The sequence below is a fragment of the Cervus elaphus genome, chromosome 33 (genome assembly GCF_910594005.1).
Source record: "Cervus elaphus chromosome 33, mCerEla1.1, whole genome shotgun sequence".
Lineage (NCBI taxonomy): Eukaryota > Metazoa > Chordata > Mammalia > Artiodactyla > Cervidae > Cervus > Cervus elaphus.
The window spans coordinates 65,723,811-65,743,364 of NC_057847.1; the positions used below are offsets into that span (position 1 = coordinate 65,723,811).

The 19,554-nt window shown below is 38.4% G+C and overlaps 1 protein-coding gene across 3 annotated transcripts in view; it reads left to right on the plus strand.

Moving 5' to 3' along the window:
- NCKAP5 (NCK associated protein 5) overlaps nucleotides 1-19,554 on the plus strand; it is a 1,015,164-nt gene that overhangs the window by 793,890 nt on the left and 201,720 nt on the right. For all 3 annotated transcript variants that reach the window (XM_043894066.1, XM_043894065.1, XM_043894067.1), the window contains one exon: nucleotides 3,024-3,143. In XM_043894066.1, coding sequence (XP_043750001.1) covers nucleotides 3,024-3,143 — 120 coding nt within the window. The remainder of the gene's footprint in view (nucleotides 1-3,023; nucleotides 3,144-19,554) is intronic.

Genomic DNA, 19,554 nt, shown 5'->3' on the forward strand with positions numbered 1-19,554 from the left:
CTTATGGGGAGCCATGATCTCAGAGGCTGGCATCTAAGCAGAAAAGTTCTTTAGTTTCTAATGCCTTTCCTGGGAGGCATAGTGTAGTTCCCGTCTCTATAACTGACAGAGTCAGCATTAATGGTTCTTTCACCCAGCCTGAAAATGTCCTATGCACCTTTATGTCAGTGGGTTCTCATTGTGAGCCCAGAGGAAGAAAAGACGGCCAGCTGACACTCTCTGCCCAGGTCTCACTGTAGTAGTCAGAAAAGTTGTTGTTTTTCTCTCTTTCCATCTATCCAGTCTGGTTGACTTATGTGTATGCACATGGGCACACACATGGTTTTGATTACAGTTTCTTGGGGTGAGAGCTGTCTGGCATCATTTACCATCCACAGCTTGAGTGAAGAAAGGAAGAATGTTAGAACAACACAGAATATTTCTTTAATGTCTACAAATTTTCTCTGCAGCTCATGTCTGTTGGTCAGTGATGATAAGACCTACATCACATTCCTAAAGCCCTTTGTTTTCCCCTCTTCTGTGTACTGATCTAGATAAGCCAAGAGTGATAAATGGTTCTCAAGGTCAATAAATTGTGTTCCTGCTAATGAACTTTTACTGCCTTAAGTAATAGTAATGGCCATGGAAATTTGGGCACTAGTACAAGAACTCGTTATAGAATATATTGATTTTTTTTCCTTTTTTTTTTTTTTTAAACTCATCTGAAGAGATCTTTTCAACTTATTTTCAGTTTTGCTGCTAAAAATAAATGCTGGTATTCCTTACAAGTTCCCTTTCTCCTTGCAGATCCACACTCATATGCTTCTGTTTCCACCCCTCCCCCTAAAAGTGAGAATGATTGTGTTTTCCCACCCAATAGGTACTATTAATATTTATTTACCTCACAGTCAAGTTTTATTAATTGCTTAATTAGCAGTAGTGAAAACAATTAGTGTTTGGGAGCAGGGAGTGTTATATACATGCTAAGAGCAAAAATTAGCATAAGTGAAACACAGAGGTTGAATTCTAAATAAAGACAACAAATCTAGCCTTTTAATGTGAGCAGTGCCGAGGCCTCCAAAAGAGCCTCCGGCAAGTGGCATGCGTGTGTACGGGTGCACACACCCACTGCCCCTACTTTACAGCCACTGCCCTCCTAGAGCTTATACCTGGGTGCCTTGCTCTGACGTGACATTCCTTTGCTCTGCTCTTCATTAGTAGGCAGCCGTCAGTTGAAAACATCCTAAGCATAGGCTTCCTATTTACCTAAAAATGAGAGGGGAGTATAAGCTGGGCATTGAGCTGTTATACCATGCACTGTCTCTTTGCCTTCTGTAAATAGATTGGATAAGCCTGGAAATGGTGATGCACCTCGGGTAAAGCCTTGGAAGATTTTAATAGATCTCTCTGTAGCTGCACACTCAGGTTGCCACCTGGTTGTGTATGGCTCACACCTACTCACCTCTGTGACTCGGGGAGCAGAGCTGTGGGCCGGCACCCTGTCTTGCTTGCAGAGCCTTAAGTAAGATCTTAGTTGCCCAACCTGTAGTTGCCCCACATCAGAATATATAGATGGATAAACTAGTAGTATATCCCACCATCACTAGAGAGTAAAAGAATTCACTATCATCTTCCCCTTTAACAACATAATCACAGAAGTTTACTAAGTTCCTACCACTCTTTGGGGTCCTGTACTAGATGATGAAAGAAAAGTGTCAGATAATATGCTTATGCTGGTGTTTCTGTATCTTCTTATGCTTTTTGAGGAACATGTTACCTAATTGACAGCATTAAGTCCAAAGCATGAAAGAAAATCAACACAAAGTTGTATGTGACATTAATTAAATGTCACAGAAGAAGCATTGAGGGCTTACTGGAGTTCAGAAAAGGGAGCAGATAAAGTGGAGGATGCCAGATTAAAGCATCAGGAAGGAGACAGAATCTGAGCTGGATGTTACCCAAAGAGCCAAACTTGGACTGGAAGAATGAGGAGGTGGATGAGAAGCCAGAGGGAGGTGAGGCAGGAAGGATGGGGTCAGAATGCATGGCACTTTCGAGAACAAGAAGACCCTTGTTCTTCACATGTTAAAAGCAGAAGCCTATTAAAAAAAAAAATCATGAAATAGTGTAAGATAAAGTTTGAAATAGAGAAAAGGGTCAGCTTTTGAAGAACCTTGCCTTAGGGCTTTATTCTACCTGGTCTTTCTTGAACCTCATCAGAGGATGTAGACATGTCAGTACAAGTATCTTAATTGTAAGTTTGTTACACCAAGGAAGCTCCTTGGTGGGATTCCAGAGAATCCTAAAGCTCTGTTTTCTCAGCTCCCCTCATGAAAGCTGGGGTAGAGTTCTCGGTGGTGTTTGAACTATTATTCAAAAGAGCTGCTCTAAGGGGATGCCGAGGTACAGTTCTTCCACTTCCTCCCCAGCACTGACACCAGAACACCCCCAAAAGATACGGAAATCCACTAGTGTAGAGGATGGGAAAGTTCCAGGCGGCCTTGTAAGCCTTCACTTCACAGATGCTTCACTCCATCTAAATGCATCACTGATTCGATTAGCAACCACATTGAGAATTTCAGCTCGTTCCCACAAATGACAGTGAAGGGCTCCGTCAAAAGTGATAGTTTCTTTAGTTCATCAAATCTCTATTCACTGCAAAAACATTACTGTTCTTGTGGCTTGTGCTTGATGACTGCTTTTATGAAGACAGTGAAAAGGCCAAATATATAGGTGGAAGCTTAAATTGACTTTATGTTGCTGAGATTTACCATCTTTAAAACTAGCATGCTAGATTAATGCATTTCTGATTTCAAGGTGCTGTTTTGTTGTTGTTGTTTATATTGGCTTTCCTGAACATAATAATTCTATCGGACAATGGACTGTGGAAGAAAATATTATGTGTGATTTATTTCTGGGAGCTTGAAGACTAAAAATACTGTTTTTTACCAATGTGTCTGAAATAGCAGGTGAAATATGGTTATAATATGCAAAACTATCTTTCAAGTATAGACTTTTTTTCCCTTTCAATGTGTTTTTTGCAGGATCTGAGGGAGGAATGTGTAAAGTTGAAAACAAGAGTGTTTGATTTGGAACAACAGAACCGAACGTTAAGCATCCTCTTCCAACAGCGAGTCAGACCAACTTCTGATCTCCTCCTCCAGGTACGTGTTTTTGTGGAAAACAGTCTTCGCTACTGAAATGCTATTGACAAGAAGTGACTTAAGTTCAAAAGTTACCACTGTCTTCATGGGCAAGACATACTGCCTCAGAACATCCATTTTCTCCCCTCTCAAGGGGTATCATTAAAATTGAACGTCTCTTAAATCTCTGACTTGTTAAAGATAATTTTGATAAAGAAATGCATCAACAAACAATAAACAGGTAAAAGGGAACAATCAGAGGTATCATCTGGTTAACTCAGTGAAACCGGGAAATGGAGTCAGAAAATAATTGATTGCTTTGGGAACCAGTATTAGTACCTTTGCACTCCATGATGAGCAAGGTAGAGTTTTATGTAATGGCCAAAGAGCATTTCTTTATTTTGAACACTATGTAATAAAAAAAAAAAAACAGCCAGGGTTTGTTGTGCTTAATTTATATCTCTCTCTATGCCACCTGCCTCCTCACAAGCTAAGACTTCCTCCACTCTGCCTCAGTATTTTATAGGTTCTCTTTGTCCAAGTGTCCTCACCAAACTCTTTCAGTTGCCTTTATAACAGGCAAAGTCATGGAAAGTCAGACCATTTGAATCATTTTGAAGCTGTCCCTGAGAAAGCGCTAGAAAATGTATCTGAGTGCAGGAAGACACATGGATTGGCAGAGGGGTCTGGAAAGCTGATATTTGCCATTGCCTATTTTTTTTTTAAAAATCCTCTTAATGTGCATATTTGCTCAAACAAGCTCCAATGAGCCTTGCTCAGAGCCCTTTTGAGACCAAGCTAGCATGGAGTATGTGGGGTTTCACAGGGGCAGTGCACGGTGTGTGAAGGATAAACCCCAGCTGCCAGATATCCTCTAGACTAGCCTGGACAGTACTGTAGCCACTAGCCAAATGGCGCTATTGAAATTTTAAAGTAAGTTTCTACTTCAAACTCGTCAGATTGCAGGTGTTGAAAAGCCACACATGACCAGCAGCTACCATATTAGACAGTGTTTGTTTAGAACATTTCTGTCATCTAGAAAGTTCAGCATGTTTCCAGATGGGTGAGACGGTGTTGCTAATTTACCCTCTGAACTTTGACACAAACATCTTTGCCCGACTCCTCAGGGAAACAATTAGAAATTGTAGTTCATGTCAGAGAAAGACAGATGTTTGGTAAAGCCTCTCTTCAAAATGTAACCCCCCCCACACACAAATGAAAAGAGCTCTCTGAATTGTAACATAGATCTCATCTCTTAAATTAATTTTCTCCCTGCTTTATCTATTAGTGCTTAATTCATAATTTATGGGTCACAAATTGTGTGGAAAAAAATCATCTCTCTCTATTCTGTTTCCTGATCCCAGCCACGATAAATGTTGGTCAGAGAGACTCTTGCATCTGTAAAAAGTTGTATCTCATTTGCTCTCTTATAATCAAGATCCAATATTGTAATTACTTTTAACAGTTGTTGCCTGTTCATGAGTTTTTCCGTTTTGCTTGTTTTAACTTGAGGCTTTTCTGGAATAACTTTTAAGGATCTCTAGTCCCTGCTTGGGACGGGGGAGCATGGTGGGCTGCCGTCTGTGGGGTCGCAGAGTCGGACACGACTGGAGTGACTTAGCAGCAGCAGCAGTCCCTGCATATGAATCATGATGGTTTATTTTCGCAGTAGGCACATGTGCCATAGATATTTAAGCTGTTTCATTAGCTGTCACAAATTTCTTAAATACACATCCAAATGGCAGAGGATGGTGTTTGTCCTAACAATAGAACTCAGTATTTATTCATTGGGTGTTTTCCACCAACACACTGTTTCTCCCCAAATAGATCTCCTTTCCAGGAGCCATTCTAATTTAAATGAAATTTGTAAAAGACAGGATGACAATATTAGTAGTTCTTCCAGGTAGAATAATAAGGGCGATGCTTGCCTTCTAACATGTAAGAACTCACAATCATAGACAAAGTTGCTGGCTTTGCAGGTGGTCTGTTCCTCATGTGACCTGTGATTTTTTTTTTTTTTCCCTTTCTGATGGCATAAATGCGTATCATGGAGCACGGGCTAAAGTAGAAGCAATTTGAGTTTGCTTTGCCTTGCACCTGTGGAAGCTCTGTAATTATTTGTTGAATGAAATAAATGACCCAGATTCATTCTATAAGCTGGAGAGTTACTTTACATACACTTAAGAGAGATTTACACTGCTACCTCTTCTGAATGTTTCCTGTCTGTGTGGATGCTTTGGAACTATGCAACTATGCTGGTCCAGCCCAGTCTGTTGGAGGGCATGGCTGGTGAGTGCAGCAAATCCATCAGTATGCCTGGACCTGAGTATGATAGATGTTCTAGGTTCTGCCCATGGACTACAGGTTCAGTACAATTTTTCATCCTATCTTAAAAAAACTGCATTAGTTGTCATCTGCTGAATACAGTCTAATGATTCTGTTAATCTAAGTAGCTACCTAAAGAGAGATACAGAAAGAAGATTGTTGAACACATTGTGAGTTTAGTAGATACGTTGTAAGTAATGGAAAAGAAAATAATTTATAAAAATAATTAATTCTTTGTCCCTCAAAAATAGAGAATGAGAGGGTTACCTGGATATTATTTAACATATTCTGACATAGAAGGAATAAAAAGGGTTAGTTCTAAGGGTTAATTGTCAGATTCTCGGAAACTTACAAAGAGAACCAGGTCAGTGATGGGAAAGAAAAGAAGCCTAACCTGAAATTTAAATCTTAAGAATGGTCATAAACTTCTCTGTTGGTTCCAGTTTCCAGTAAAGCATCTCTGGGACTATGGATAGTAACAAATCAGGTTAAGAAGTTCCTTTATATTAAAAGAATTTTCTAAATTCTAATGAATTAAGAAACTGGTATAGCAAATAAAATCCAAAAGTAACATTCTTAATGGAATTGGAGTCTCTATCTTTATTCAAACTTATTGGTCAGATTAAATAATGCTCACCTTTGCCACTTAAAAATCATATTAAATAACACTCTCAATTTACTGAACTAGCAGAGAGCTCTCTACCAAGAATACTTCTCTGACCAGTTGAGTTATGAATGAGTTATATTTGTAACTCATTCTCACATGACTGTCATTTGTCTTGATAATTATGTGATTTTAAGTACATTATAAACCAATGAAATGTGGTGAAAAAAGAACTGTTTCTATAAAACAAAGTTGAATGCTTCAAAAGCATGTAAAGGCATATTTCTAAAAGAGTGGGATCAAATAAATATTTGTGTCTAATGCAAAAACAAAAAAAAATTGTGGGAGATGGGGAGTTATATTAAATGTAGAGGCATGATGCATGCAAGTTGCTTCTCAAGTGGTTTTAAGTTCTTGTTCCACTGTTGAGAAAAACAAAACCTAGCATGTGTTTGATGCCAAAATAAGACACTGGAAGATTTAATAATAGGATCCCTGGAAAAGAAGCAGCCTTGGCCCTACTAAAAAAAGAATGTTATTTAACAAGCACATAGTGCTTATGATTTCAAATACTGTTCTCCAACCTTTGAGGTGTTCATCAGTATACTCTCCATTATAGTCCTGTGAGGTAGGAATTGCTTCTGTACCCATTTTACAGATGGGGACACTTAGGCACAAAGAGCCTGTCTCACCCAGCAGTAATTGACAGAGTGGAGATTTGAGTTCATGGTCTGGGTCCAGTTGCTCGCTTTGCATGGAGCACAAATGGACTTGAGGATCATTTTCTGATTCTGTACGCTGACATTTTGATTAACCACTTGTGATCAAATCAGATCAGAGGGCTTCTGCAGTGTAATCGCAGTAAGGAGCCTACCATATTTACACATTTCTGAAAGCCTCTTGCTTTCTGGCATTCACAACTTTCCCCTCTCTTGTGTGTCCTGCTCTGTCTTCTTTTGGACACCTGTATTATCATTATATTGATAGGACATTATTCTCATATTTTCTGCCTAACACAGTTTTCTTTTTCTTTTCCTTTTTATCTGATATTTCAAAGGGTCCTATACTCATATCTTTGGACCAAAATAGAAAGCAAAGAATGTTATAGTGTAGATTATTCTCACAAACAGTTGAGAATCTGACAACTTAGAACCACGGTGTAAAAATTTGCTGTCATTTCTGAGGGTGTTGACTTCTTTTTGCTAGTGTTTTGTTTTATATTATTATTTCAGATGAGATGAGACAATTTTTAAAATTCCTCTTGTGCTTCTGATGTATTTTTCCTTCCCTGAATTTATTTTCAGAGTGTAAATCTCTCCAAGAGTCTTATTTGACAGGACACTATACAACACACTCACCTCTCCACTTTTCCTTAAGCAATGAACCCTGTTTTCTGAGAACCAGTCTAATTCTCCTGCCATTCAGGGGCCTTCCAGAGTCATGTTGGTCCTCACTGAACTTCCCCTCTGCTGGAGCTTCCACAGTATTGGTAATCTATACCAAAGTATAAGAAGTTCATTCATTGTCCTGTATACAATTCAGTTCAGTTCAGTTCAGTCTCTCAGTCGTGTCCGATTCTTTGTGACCCCATAAATCACAGCACCCCAGGCCTCCCTGTCCATCACCAACTCCTGGAGTTTACCCAAACTCATGTCCATCGAGTCGGTGATGCCATCCAGCCATCTCATCCTCTGTCGTCCCCTTCTCCTCCTGCTCCCGGTCCCTCCCAACATCAGGGTCTTTTCCAATGAGTCAACTCTTCGCATGAGGTGGCCAAAGTATTGGAGTTTCAGCTTCAGCATCAGTCCTTCCAATGAACACCCAGGACTGATCTCCTTTAGGATGGACTGGTTGGATCTCCTTGCAGTCCAAGGGACTCTCAAGAGTCTTCTCCAGCACCATAGTTCAAAAGCATCAATTCTTCGGCGCTCAACTTTCTTCACAGTCCAACTCTCACATCCATACATGACTACTGGAAAAACCATAGCCTTGACCAGATGGGCCTTTGTTGGCAAAGTAATGCCTCTGCTTTTTAATATGCTGTCTAGGTTGGTCATAACTTTTCTTCCAAGGAGTAAGCATCTTTTAATTTCTTGGCTGCAATCACCATCTGCAGTAATTTTGGAACCCAAAAAAATAAAGTCTGACACTGTTTCCACTCTCTCCCCATCTATTTCCCATGAGGTGATGGGACCAGATGCCATGATCTTAGTTTTCTGAATATTGTATGCAATTATGAAATCCTAATTCCATATGGAATCCTAAATCCATATTCCAATGTGGAATTATGGAATCTTTCATGGTACTGATGATGGAGGTCACACAGTGGAACCCCCATAACTCTGGATGTCATATTAACTTTTATTTCACCTAAATAGAAATCTCCTTGAGGGTAGCAGCTATGCTGAATGTAGCATTTTACCCACCCACAATATAGTTCATAATACATATTCAGTGTGTGCTTTGATGGCTTAACCTTAATTCAATATATTTTAATGCACACTATTTAATTGGGAGTGGTGTTTCTTTTTGTTTTTTGTATGCAACAATCTAATTTCCTTTATTCTTCTAGCTTAATTGAGGTATAACTGACATATAACATTGTATATGTTTAAGGTATACAATTTAATGATTTGATATATATATATATTGCAAAACAGACATTACAATAAGTCTAATTAACATCTATCACTATGTACAGATTTTTTTTCTTGTAATGACAGCTTTTAAGATTTCCTAGTAGATTTCAGATATGCAGTATAGTATTATTGACTATGGTCACCATGCTGTACATTACATCTCCAGAACCTATTGATCTTAATAACTGGAAGTTGGTACCTTTTTATCCCCTTTATCAGTTTCCCCAACTACCCATCCCCCACCAATCTGTTCTATGAGTTAGTTTTTTTTTTAACTCCACATATCAGTGAGATCATGCAATTTTTACTGTCTGTCCAAATTATTTCACTTAGTATAATGCCCTCCCACTCCAGCCATATTGTCATAAGTGACACGATTTCATTCTTTTTTATGGCTGAATAGTGTTCTATTATCTAAATATATAAATTTATAAATATATCTCTAAAAATATATAAATGCATCTTATAAATCAAAAATAAACATACCATATATAACATGTTTTCTCTATCCATTTATCCATCTATGAAGACAGGTTTGGGCTCTTTGGCTGTTTCCCCATTTTGGCTCTTATAAATAATGCTGAAGTTAACATGATGTACAGATAATCACTTCTTTGGTATAGTGATTTCGTTTCTCTTGAGTGCATGCCCTTAACTGGAATGGTTAGATTGTATGGTAGTTCTGTTTGTAATTATTTGAATCATATCCATACTGTTCTCCATTGCGGCTATACCAATTTACATTCCTACTAACAGTGTACAGGGCTCTTTTTTCTCCACAACCTTAATAGCACTGTTATCTCTTATTTTTTGATAATGCATTCTAACAGGGGTAAAGTGATAACCCATTTGATTTTGATTTGCATTTCACTAATGAGATGGCTGGATGGCACCAATTCGATGGGCATGAGTTTGAGTAAACTCCGGAAGTTGGTGATAGACAGGGAGGCCTGGCGTGCTGTGATTCATGGGGTCGCAAAGAGTCAGGCACGACTGAGCGACTGAACTGAACTGATTAGTGATGTTGAACACCTTTCCATGTACCTGTTGGTTCTTTGAATATTTTCTTTGAAAAAGGGCTTATGTCCTTTGCCCACCATTTAATTGGCTTTGATATTCTGCTTTTGAGTTATATGAGTTCCTTATTTGCTTTAGATATGAACCCCTTACCAGAAATGTGACTTGCAAATATTTTCTCCCATTCTGTAGTTTGTGTTTTTATCTTGTTGATGGTTCCCTTTGCAGTGTAGAAGCTCTTTAGTCTGATGTAGTCCCACTTATTTATTTTTGATTTTGTTGCTTAAACTTTAGATGTCATGTCCAAGAAATCATTGCCAAGACCAATGTCCAGGAGGTTTTTTTTTTTTTTTTCCTGTATGATTTATTCTAGGAATTTTATAATTTCAGGTCTTATATTTAAGTCCTTAATCCATTTGAGTTAATTTTTGTGAATGGTGTAAGATAGGAATTTAGTTTAATTCTTTTAAATGTGAATATCCAGTTTTCCCATCACTCTTCATTGAAGAAGAGCTTGTCATTTCTCCATTGAGCATTTTTGGCTCCCTTGTCAGACCATATCATGCGTGGATTTATTTCAGGATTCTCGATTCTGTGCCATTGCTCTGTGTGTCTGCTTTTATGCCAGGACCATACTGTTTTGATTTCCATTGCTTTATAATGTAATTTAAAATCAGGATGTGTTGTGCTTCTAACTCGGTTCTTCTTTCTCAGGACTCCTTTGCCAATTAAGCGTCTTTTGTGGTTCCAAACAAATTTTAGGATTTGTTTTCTATTTCTTTAAAAAAAAAAAATGTCACTTGAATCTTGATAAGGGCTGCATTGACTTAATATATGACTTAAGTAGTATGGACATTTTAATGATATTAATTTCTCCAATCTGTGAACTCAAGGTATCTTTCCACTAATTTGTGTCATCTTCAGTTTCTTTCATTAGTGTCTTATAGGTTCCATTGTAGAAATATTACATCTCCTTGGTAAGACTTATTCCTAAGTATTTTATTCTTTTGAATACTATTGTAAGTGGGATTTTTTTGCTTATTTTTCAGATAATTAGTTGTTAGTATATTGAAATGCTGTTGACTTTCTGTACGTTGATTTTGCATCCTATAACTTTATTCAATTCATGATTATATCTAAAAGATTTTTATGCAGTTTTTAGGTTTTATAGATATGGAGTACCACTGAGTATGATACTAGCTGTGGGTTTATCATATATGATATTTTTATGTTTAGTTATAGCCGTTCTATGTACAAGGTGTTGAGTTTTTTTATGAATGAATGTTGAATTTTATCAAATTCTTTTTCTGCATCTATTGAGATGGCCATAGGATTTTAAAAATTCTACTATTAGGATATACCACACTTAATGATTTGCATATGTTTAACCATCCTTCCATCCAAGGGATCAATCCCGATTGATTTTGGTGCATGACCTTTTTAATGAGCTGTTGAAATCAGTTTGCTAGTACTTTGTTCAGAATTTTTACATGTATATACATCAGGGATATTGACCTGTAGTTTACTTTTCTTGTAATGTCCATATCTGGCTTTGGTATCCGGGTGATACTGGCCTCATAAATGAATTTTGGATAGTTCCCTCCTCTTCAATCTTTTGGAAGAGTTTGAGAAGATTTGGCACCAGTTCTTCTTAAATCTTTGGTAGAAATTTACCAATGACTATCAGGTCCTAGGCATTTCTTTATTTGGTGGTTTATGTTTACTGATTCAATCACATTACTCATTTTTCATCTCTTCAGATTTTTTGTTTCTTCGTGGTTCATTCTTGGTAGCTTCGTTGTTTCTAGAAATTTTTCAATTTATTCTAGGTTGTCCAATTTGTTGGTATATCATTGTTCAAAGTAGTCTCTTATGATCTTTTGCATTTCTGATGTATCAGTTGTAATGTCTCTTTTGTTTATGATTTTATTTGAGTCATCTCTCTTTTTTTCTTGGCTAGCCTAGCTAAGGGTTGATCTGTTTTATTTATCCTTAAAAAAAAAAAAAAAACCTCTTCATTGGATAATCTTTATTATTGTTTTGTTAATCTTTTCTATTGTTTTTTTTTTCTCTAATATTTTTTTCTAATTTTTATTATTTCCCTCTTCTGCTACTCTTGGGCCTCATTTGTTCTTTATTTTTCTAGTTTCTTAAGCTACAGAGTTATTTATTTGAGAACTTTCTTTTGTCTGATGTATGTGTTTATCAGTATAAACTTCCCTCTTAGAATTTCTTTTACTGCATCTCATAATTTTTTATGTTGTGTTTCCATTGTTATTTTTTCTCTTTTCAGTTCTTTGGTTCGTTGGTTGTTCAGAAATGTGTTTTGTTTTGTTTTTATTTTAATTCATGCATTTGTGAGTTTTTTGTTGTTGTTTGTTTTTTCCTGTCTTTGGTCTCTAGTTTCATATCATTGTTTTTGGAAAACATTTAGTGTGATATCAGTGTTTTAAATTTACTGACTCATTTTGTGTTCCAACATATAATCTATCCTAGAAATTGATCTTTCCAGTTGAGAAGAATGTGTATTTTGGTGTTGTTAAATGGAATGTTCTGTATGTGTCTTGTTAGGTCTGTTTGGTTTATAGTATTATTCACATCTACTGTTTCCGTATGGATTCTCTACAGGATGACCTATCCACTGTTGAAAGTAAGATATTAAAGTCTCCAACTGTCACTGTATTACTGTTTATTTTTCCTTTTGCTCTTTTTAGCATTTGCTTCATATATTTAGATGCTTCAATACTGTGTGCATAAATATTTATAATTGCCATATATTGTTGATTGATTGACTCCTTTATGATTATATTATGACCTGTTTAGTCTCTGCTGGACATTTGTAGTTTCCACTCTGTTTTGTCTGATATAAGTATAGTTAACCCTGCTTTCTTACCATTTGCTTGAAATATCTTATTATATCCCTTCACTTTCAGCATGTGTGTAGTTAAAGCTAAGGTAGTTAGAGCTCAGTTTCTTGTAAACAGCATATTATTAACTTTTTAAAAAAATTTATATTCTCTGTCTTTGGATTGGTAATCCATTTACATTTAAAGTAATTATTGATAGGTGAGGATTTATTATTGCCATTTTGTTAATTGTTTTCTGATTGTGTTGTAAAACCTTTGTTCTTCTCATCTTACTGATTAAATTTGCGTTTTAACGACTTTTGTAGCAGTATGCTTTGTTTGTCATAATCTTTTGTGTAACTACTACAGGTTTTTCCTCTGTAGTTATCATGAGACTTACATAAAATGTATTTATAACATTCTACTTTAAGCTGATAACAGCTTAATTTCAATAGCATGCATAAAACTCTACACTTTTTCTTCTCCCTTCTCACATTTTAGGTTGTAAGTGTTACAGTTCACATATTTTTGTATTCTATATCCAATAATAAATTATTAGTTATGGTTATTTTTCATACTTTTTAAAAAAAGCTTTAATCTAGAGTTGTAAGTAAACTACACAACACCATCACAATATTAGATAATCTGACTTTGTCTACATGTATACTGTTATATAACTTACAGTTACCAGTGAGTTTTATACCTCCATTCATATACCTTTATGATGTTAGTGAGCATTATTTTATTTCCTCTGAAAGAACATCCTGTAGCTTTTTTGGCAAGGCAGGTTTAGTGGTGATGTTTATTAGCTTTTGTTTGTTTGGTAAAGTCTTCATCTCTCTCACTTCTGGTATTCTTGATTGTTCATTTGAGTATATGATCACCTCCTCCAGATTTTACTGGTTCCTTCCAGCAAAAACAGTCCTTAACCATAATGAATATATTGTTTCTCTTGAGTGTGTCCCCTAAGCCCCATACACTTTAATACTCTTTTGATTTTTTTGTTTGTTTTTGCTCAAATGACTGGATAATTTCAAAATGACCTATTTTCTGATTCTTTTGCTTGGTTGAGTCTGCTGTTGAAGTTACCTATTGAATTTTTCAGTTTAGACAGTGTATTCTTCAGGTACAGAGTTTCTGTTTGTTTTTTTTTTTGGATGGTTTCTGTTTCTTTGTTGAACATCTCATTTTGTTTATTCATTATTTTACAAATTTTATTTAGTTGCCTGTGTGACCTTGTAGTTTACTAAACTTCTTTAAGAGAATTATTCAGAATGTTTTGTCAGACAGTGCATAATAGATCTCTATTTCTCCATGGTTAGTTATTAATATTAGAGCTTTATTAGTTTCTTTCGATGGCATCATGTTTACCTGATTCTTTGTGATCTTTGACTCTTTGCATTGGTATCTGTATATTTAAGAAAGCAGTTTCCACTTACAGATTCCCTTGGTCAGAGGGCTTCCCTGGTAGCTCAGATGGTAAAGAATCTGCTTGCAATGCAGGAGACCTGGGTTTGATCCCTGGGTCGGGAAGATCCCCTGAAGAAGGAAATGGCAATCCACTCCAGTATTCTTGTCTGGAGAATTCCATGGATAGTCCATGGGGTCTCAAAGAGTCAGACAGGACTGAGCGACTAACACTTTTTTCACTTTTAGTCAGAGGCAGTCCTTTGTATGCCAGTTCGTCTTGGGAGTCTGAAGATGCTTCCTGCTACCAGGTCAGCTGGTAGCATCCTTGGACCAGTGGAGCTTGCTCTCAGGGTCTCTATTTGGATGAAGCCGCAGCCTGAGCCCTGAGTTCAGGAGTGCCACTGACGGGGAATAGTTGCCTAGAACTGCTGGTTTGATTCTTGCTCAAGTGCAGCCGTAGAATGGGCTCCGGAGTTGCTTATATCTGCTGCTCAGGATTCCTAGTTTGGCACTATACTCAGTAGTTAAGAGGCATAGTGAAATCGCTTCCCTGCCTGGCCAAGGCTCTAGAACAGCTGGTACCTCCCACTGCCTGGGGAACCAAGGTCAGCAAAGCTGCTCCCTGAGCTCCCTGGTCGGGCAGAGCCACCGAGCTGGTTCTGCGGATGGACAGGGCTACTGGCTGGCTTTTCTACTAAGGTGTCTCTGCAAGTGCAGCTAGAAGGTAGGGCACTCAGCCTTCCAGGTGCTCTGGTTATGCTTCCTGATCAGGTGAAACTGAGGGCTATTCTCAACAGTAGGAGCCTGCCTCCCTGCCTGGTGATGCAGCAGAACAGGCCCCAAGACCAGCGCAGCTTGTTGTTTGGGGATCAGATTAGGCAGAATTGTGCATCATGTACTCTGGCCAGATGAGGTCACCAGCTAGGCTCTGCAGGTGGGCAAAGTCACTGGCTGGGATCTCCTCCTCCACCGTTAGGAGGAACTTGGTGTGCTAAGATCCAAGTCCTGGTTACTGTTAGCCCTTCCCCACACCCCCAGCCCGAGCCCCACAGTGTGATAGCCATGGGGTGAGACCCATGTGCCTCCAAGGGAGTAACTCACAATACTGTGCACCTTGGGCTTTCTGCATCTCACTAGAGAAACCATAGGCCCAAGGGTCCTCTCAATGTGCCCCTGGGCCTTCCTGGGGGACGGGGGACGGGATCAGTGGATAGCCATTACTCTTACCTTCTAATGAGGGCCTCTCAATCTCTGTGGTCCAGAGGGGAGCTTCCATTTTACCTACATCTTTGGGGATTTTTACAGGGCTGTCTCACCTATATTGGTGTTGCTAGCTGATCTTCTTGTAAGAGACTAAATTCAGGAATGACTTGTGTCACCATCTTGATGATATCACCCTTGAGGGAGATGCTTCTAACCACAATAAAATTTTGATTTTCTTGGTTCAAAGCCCATGCCTTATTCTGTCCACTTATGTGTATTTTTGTATCAATCCCTTGTACCTAGGCACCCAGTTTGTATTTTCAATCCTTTAATTTGTTTCTGAGAAGCAGAGATTTTTTTAGGCATTTATGTTCTTTGTTACCTTTGAACCTGCCATTGCAAAATGAACACAGCCTCACAGAAGTACCCAGAACTGAACCATCAGCCAGCCCAAAGCCATCTTAGGGTATTTGGCCATTCAGAGAAATTGGAAAATGCTAGTCATATTAAACATATTAAAATGCATTTATTTTGCTTTATGGGACTTTCCATGTGGAGCTGGTAGTAAAGAACCTGCCTGCCAATGCAGGAGACATAAGAGATGTGGGTTCAATCCCTGGGTGGGGAAGATCCCCTGGAAGAGGACATGGCAACCCACTCCAGGATTCTTGCTGGGAGAATCCCATGGACGGAGGAGCCTAGTAGGCTACAATCCATAGGTTCGCAAAGAGTCAGACAGAACTGCAGTGACTTAGCATGCATGCGTTTTGCTTTTTAAAAGATCTACCTATATGTCTCTTGGGTACTTTCAAGATATAGACAATAAAGTGGGATGAAAAGTAGAAGTCATCAAGGGGACAATAGAATAATATGGAAAGAAATACAGGAGGAGTAGGTGAGTGAGTGAGAGATTGGGTGGAGGATGGAACAGTGGGTCTGAGTTCTGGCTATGGAAGGGTTTCATGTTGATTGACCTGTGCCTCTTTTAAGACACCAGCCATGAGGGAGTGAAGAGAAGAGGCAGGGACAGACATACAAGTTTAGAGCAGCTACCTGGTTTCCCATACTGCTAGGTGGTAGGTTTGCCTTATGAGTTTCTGACCTTGAGCTGCTTGTGTGCTGGCCACAGAGCAGCCTCGAAGCCCTGCCCTGTAGACCCACAGAGCAACAGGAGGAGCAGTGTGGTGATGCTTCAGGGATGCTGAGGACTGTCAGGGTCCAGATGGCGGAGTACCCACCAGCAGTGATCTGTCAGCCTGCATGATCAGAAGGACCATGCTGGCTTCATTATGGACACCTGTCAGACATGAAAACATATGGAGAATGTGCAGCAGAGGTTCTGTCTTATACGCTGAGCCCTGCAAAGGACGTTAACTTGTCTGAGGTGCAGAAAGTGGCCTCTCTGAGAATGAAGGGATGCTCTGAAAGACCACACAATTCCTGCAGGGCAGGGCTTGAAATGAGATGCTCCACACAAGGTTGGTTTGGAATCAAGTAAGAGCAGCAGAGGAGAAGAGAAAGAATCTTCAGGGTTATGGCACAATGTGATTTTCTCCTCTTCACAATGCATCCAAGGCCCTCTGTGGACTTGCTTTACCCTCAACAGCCTCATTTTTCTCTTTTTCCCTGACACAGATTCTGTACTCTAGCCAAGCAGAAACACTCCCACTCCACAGAGCATGACAGACAAGGTTTTCCTTCAACTGTTCATTTTTTATGTCATTCCTTCATTCAAAATGCTATTCTATCCACCCTTGTCCCACCTGCTGCCACGCCTCTTTATTCAGTTAACCAGTTCAGAACATCAAAAGTTTGCTGCTGTTAGGGATTCAGTGGTAAAATGCATTTCCCAACAGTTCAGTCTGCAAGTGCAATGGAAATAACAGAGTGATATGATGAGGAGCATATGAGAGTCTATGGAGGGTGGGAATGGGCAGAGTAGGGGGTACCCCTATTGACCGAGGTACCTGGACAAAACAAAGGAAGTAATGCCTCCATGTGCGTCTAAACAAATGAATAGGAGTTTATTAGGTGGATAAAGGAGAGTGTAAATGCCAGTCAGAAGGAACAGCCTGTGCAAATATGTGAAGGCATCCTTTCAGTCCTGCTTCTGAATCAATATGCTTTGAAAGTGATCCTGGAATAACCACCCTGCCTCCCAATCTCCTACGCATACCTGGCTCACCAGGTCCCAATCTATATTTATATGTTACTTTATAATACACTATATATTTTTTTCTTGCATGTTTGTTCTTCGTTCCCAAATCATTTGAGGGATGTTTTCTGTTTTTGTTCTTTGATCAATACTCAGGCTTGCTGGTTTATGTGTCATGGTGCGCTTCCTGTCTGCATTATTGTTGAGGGTACACATGGCATGTTATAGGGAAGTGAGGGTTGATTCCTACTCTGTACTTGCTTGCTTTGGCTTTTATTTTCAGAAGGACAAGGGCCTTGACTTATTGACCTCTGAATCCTATCAATGCAAAATTCTAATAAAGTGAGCCTCACTAAATGTTGAGTGCACTGAGTAAACCTCTGGGATGGATGTGAAGGCTTGCCAACAGAGAACATAAAAGGAAATGGCTTCACAAAGAAAGTGACCGTGAGGGGAGCAAGAAGAGAAGGGAGAGAGCGTGGTCCTCAGGGCACTGTCCACTTACAATGAAGAAGGCAGACTTTGCAATATTATGTTTAGATGTGTCAGGACAACCAGGGGGCCTTATTTCTCCTTCTAAGTGCATTCTAGTTGTATTGTTGTTTGGTTTAGTTTGGGGTTTGGGTTTTGCTTTAGTTTTATCTCTTTCTGATTCCAATGGGACCTCATATGTGGCTTCCCTCTTGGAATTGTTTGTACATCATATGTCTTGGATGAGGGACTGATGTTTCAAATAGTTTCATGGATGTGGATTCTTTTCTCTCCCACCCAAAGCCCCTACCCCAAACCTAAGTCACTTAATAGAAGGCGCCTGGCTTCCTGTTCTTTGTCTCATCTTAAAACTAGACATATACCAAATATGTGTTAATTGCTTTTAAGAGTGCATGGATAGCTCTGTGTAAACCACCTGTCACCTGAAACAATGAAAAATGTAATATTGTAAAAGCAACACTGCAAATGGAAATGCTTTAAGGAGCTGAGCCAGGTAAAAGGATAAGCAAGGGAAGCTGTGTACCCAGCTGCCAACTCCCGCCACATGTGACCATGTGGAAATGCTTGTTAGATTTTACCATAGATTTAGACATTTTAAGAACTTGGAAGTGCAAACTTTTGTGTGCAGTCTCCTGACTTTTAAATGTTGGCTCCTGATTCAACTATTTCATAACACTGAGGAAGCCCAATAAAACATCTGTGAGCCAGATTTGATCTGAAACCTGCTTTTCTTTTCTTGCTCTAATAATGATGGGTTTTAATTTCAAACAGTATAAATTCTCAGAATACCTGGGCACCAAGCTTTAGAATCATATTCATGAGACATCTAGAATATATTTCTGTATTCATTATTTCAAGAAAAATTCATGGGCCATCTACTGAGGGTACAGAATTTATCATTTAATAATAAGACATAACATGAACAAACAATTGTGTAGCAGAATATTAAATTAAACAGCAATATTTACCAGCAGAGGTTCTCAGAGGAAGGAGTAATTTTATCTAGGATATCAAGGAAGCCTTTCAGGAGGTAGTGATGGATAAAATGGGCCTTGAAGGATACATAGGAGTTTGTTAAGGTAACAGGCAATTCTTAACTAGATTCAGGATTAAGCTTAGTATCAGGGTTTATATTTAGATTAAGCCCAGAGTCTGGTTTTAATTGTGACTAAAAAATTATAAAATTGTCTTCACCTGATTTGGTATTATTTTCCCTTTCCAATCCCTTCCAACAATATCAGATTAATTCATTGAGCTCTATGGAAGACCATAAGCCTCTGAGGAGTCACCATGCTAGTTGAATTCTCTGCCACTGTGACCTTCTACAGCCAATCTTTCTAGCTTTTTGTTTGAGTAGAATCTTTCAGCTAAGTTAAGGAAACTGATGAAAAATACAGAGTCTTCTGCTTCTAAAGTTTGTTTTAAGAATTTTAACATTAAAGAACTTTTCAAACCTGAACATAAACCAACATTATATTGAAACAGGCTAAGTGATTGAAATGTAAATTCAGGAAATGTACCTTGCCGCATGTAACCTTCAGGCTATATATATATTTTTTCATATTTCAAACATATAGGAAAGCCTGATAATTCTGAATTTAGTGAATTTCATGCAGTCAGTGTTTATCATAGTAACCTTAAAAGCTCCCACAGTAAAAATTGTTATTAAGCATTACATTTTCATGAATTTTAGATAAATGTAAGGATTTAGAAATGCACGGGACGAAAAGTACTGAGAAAG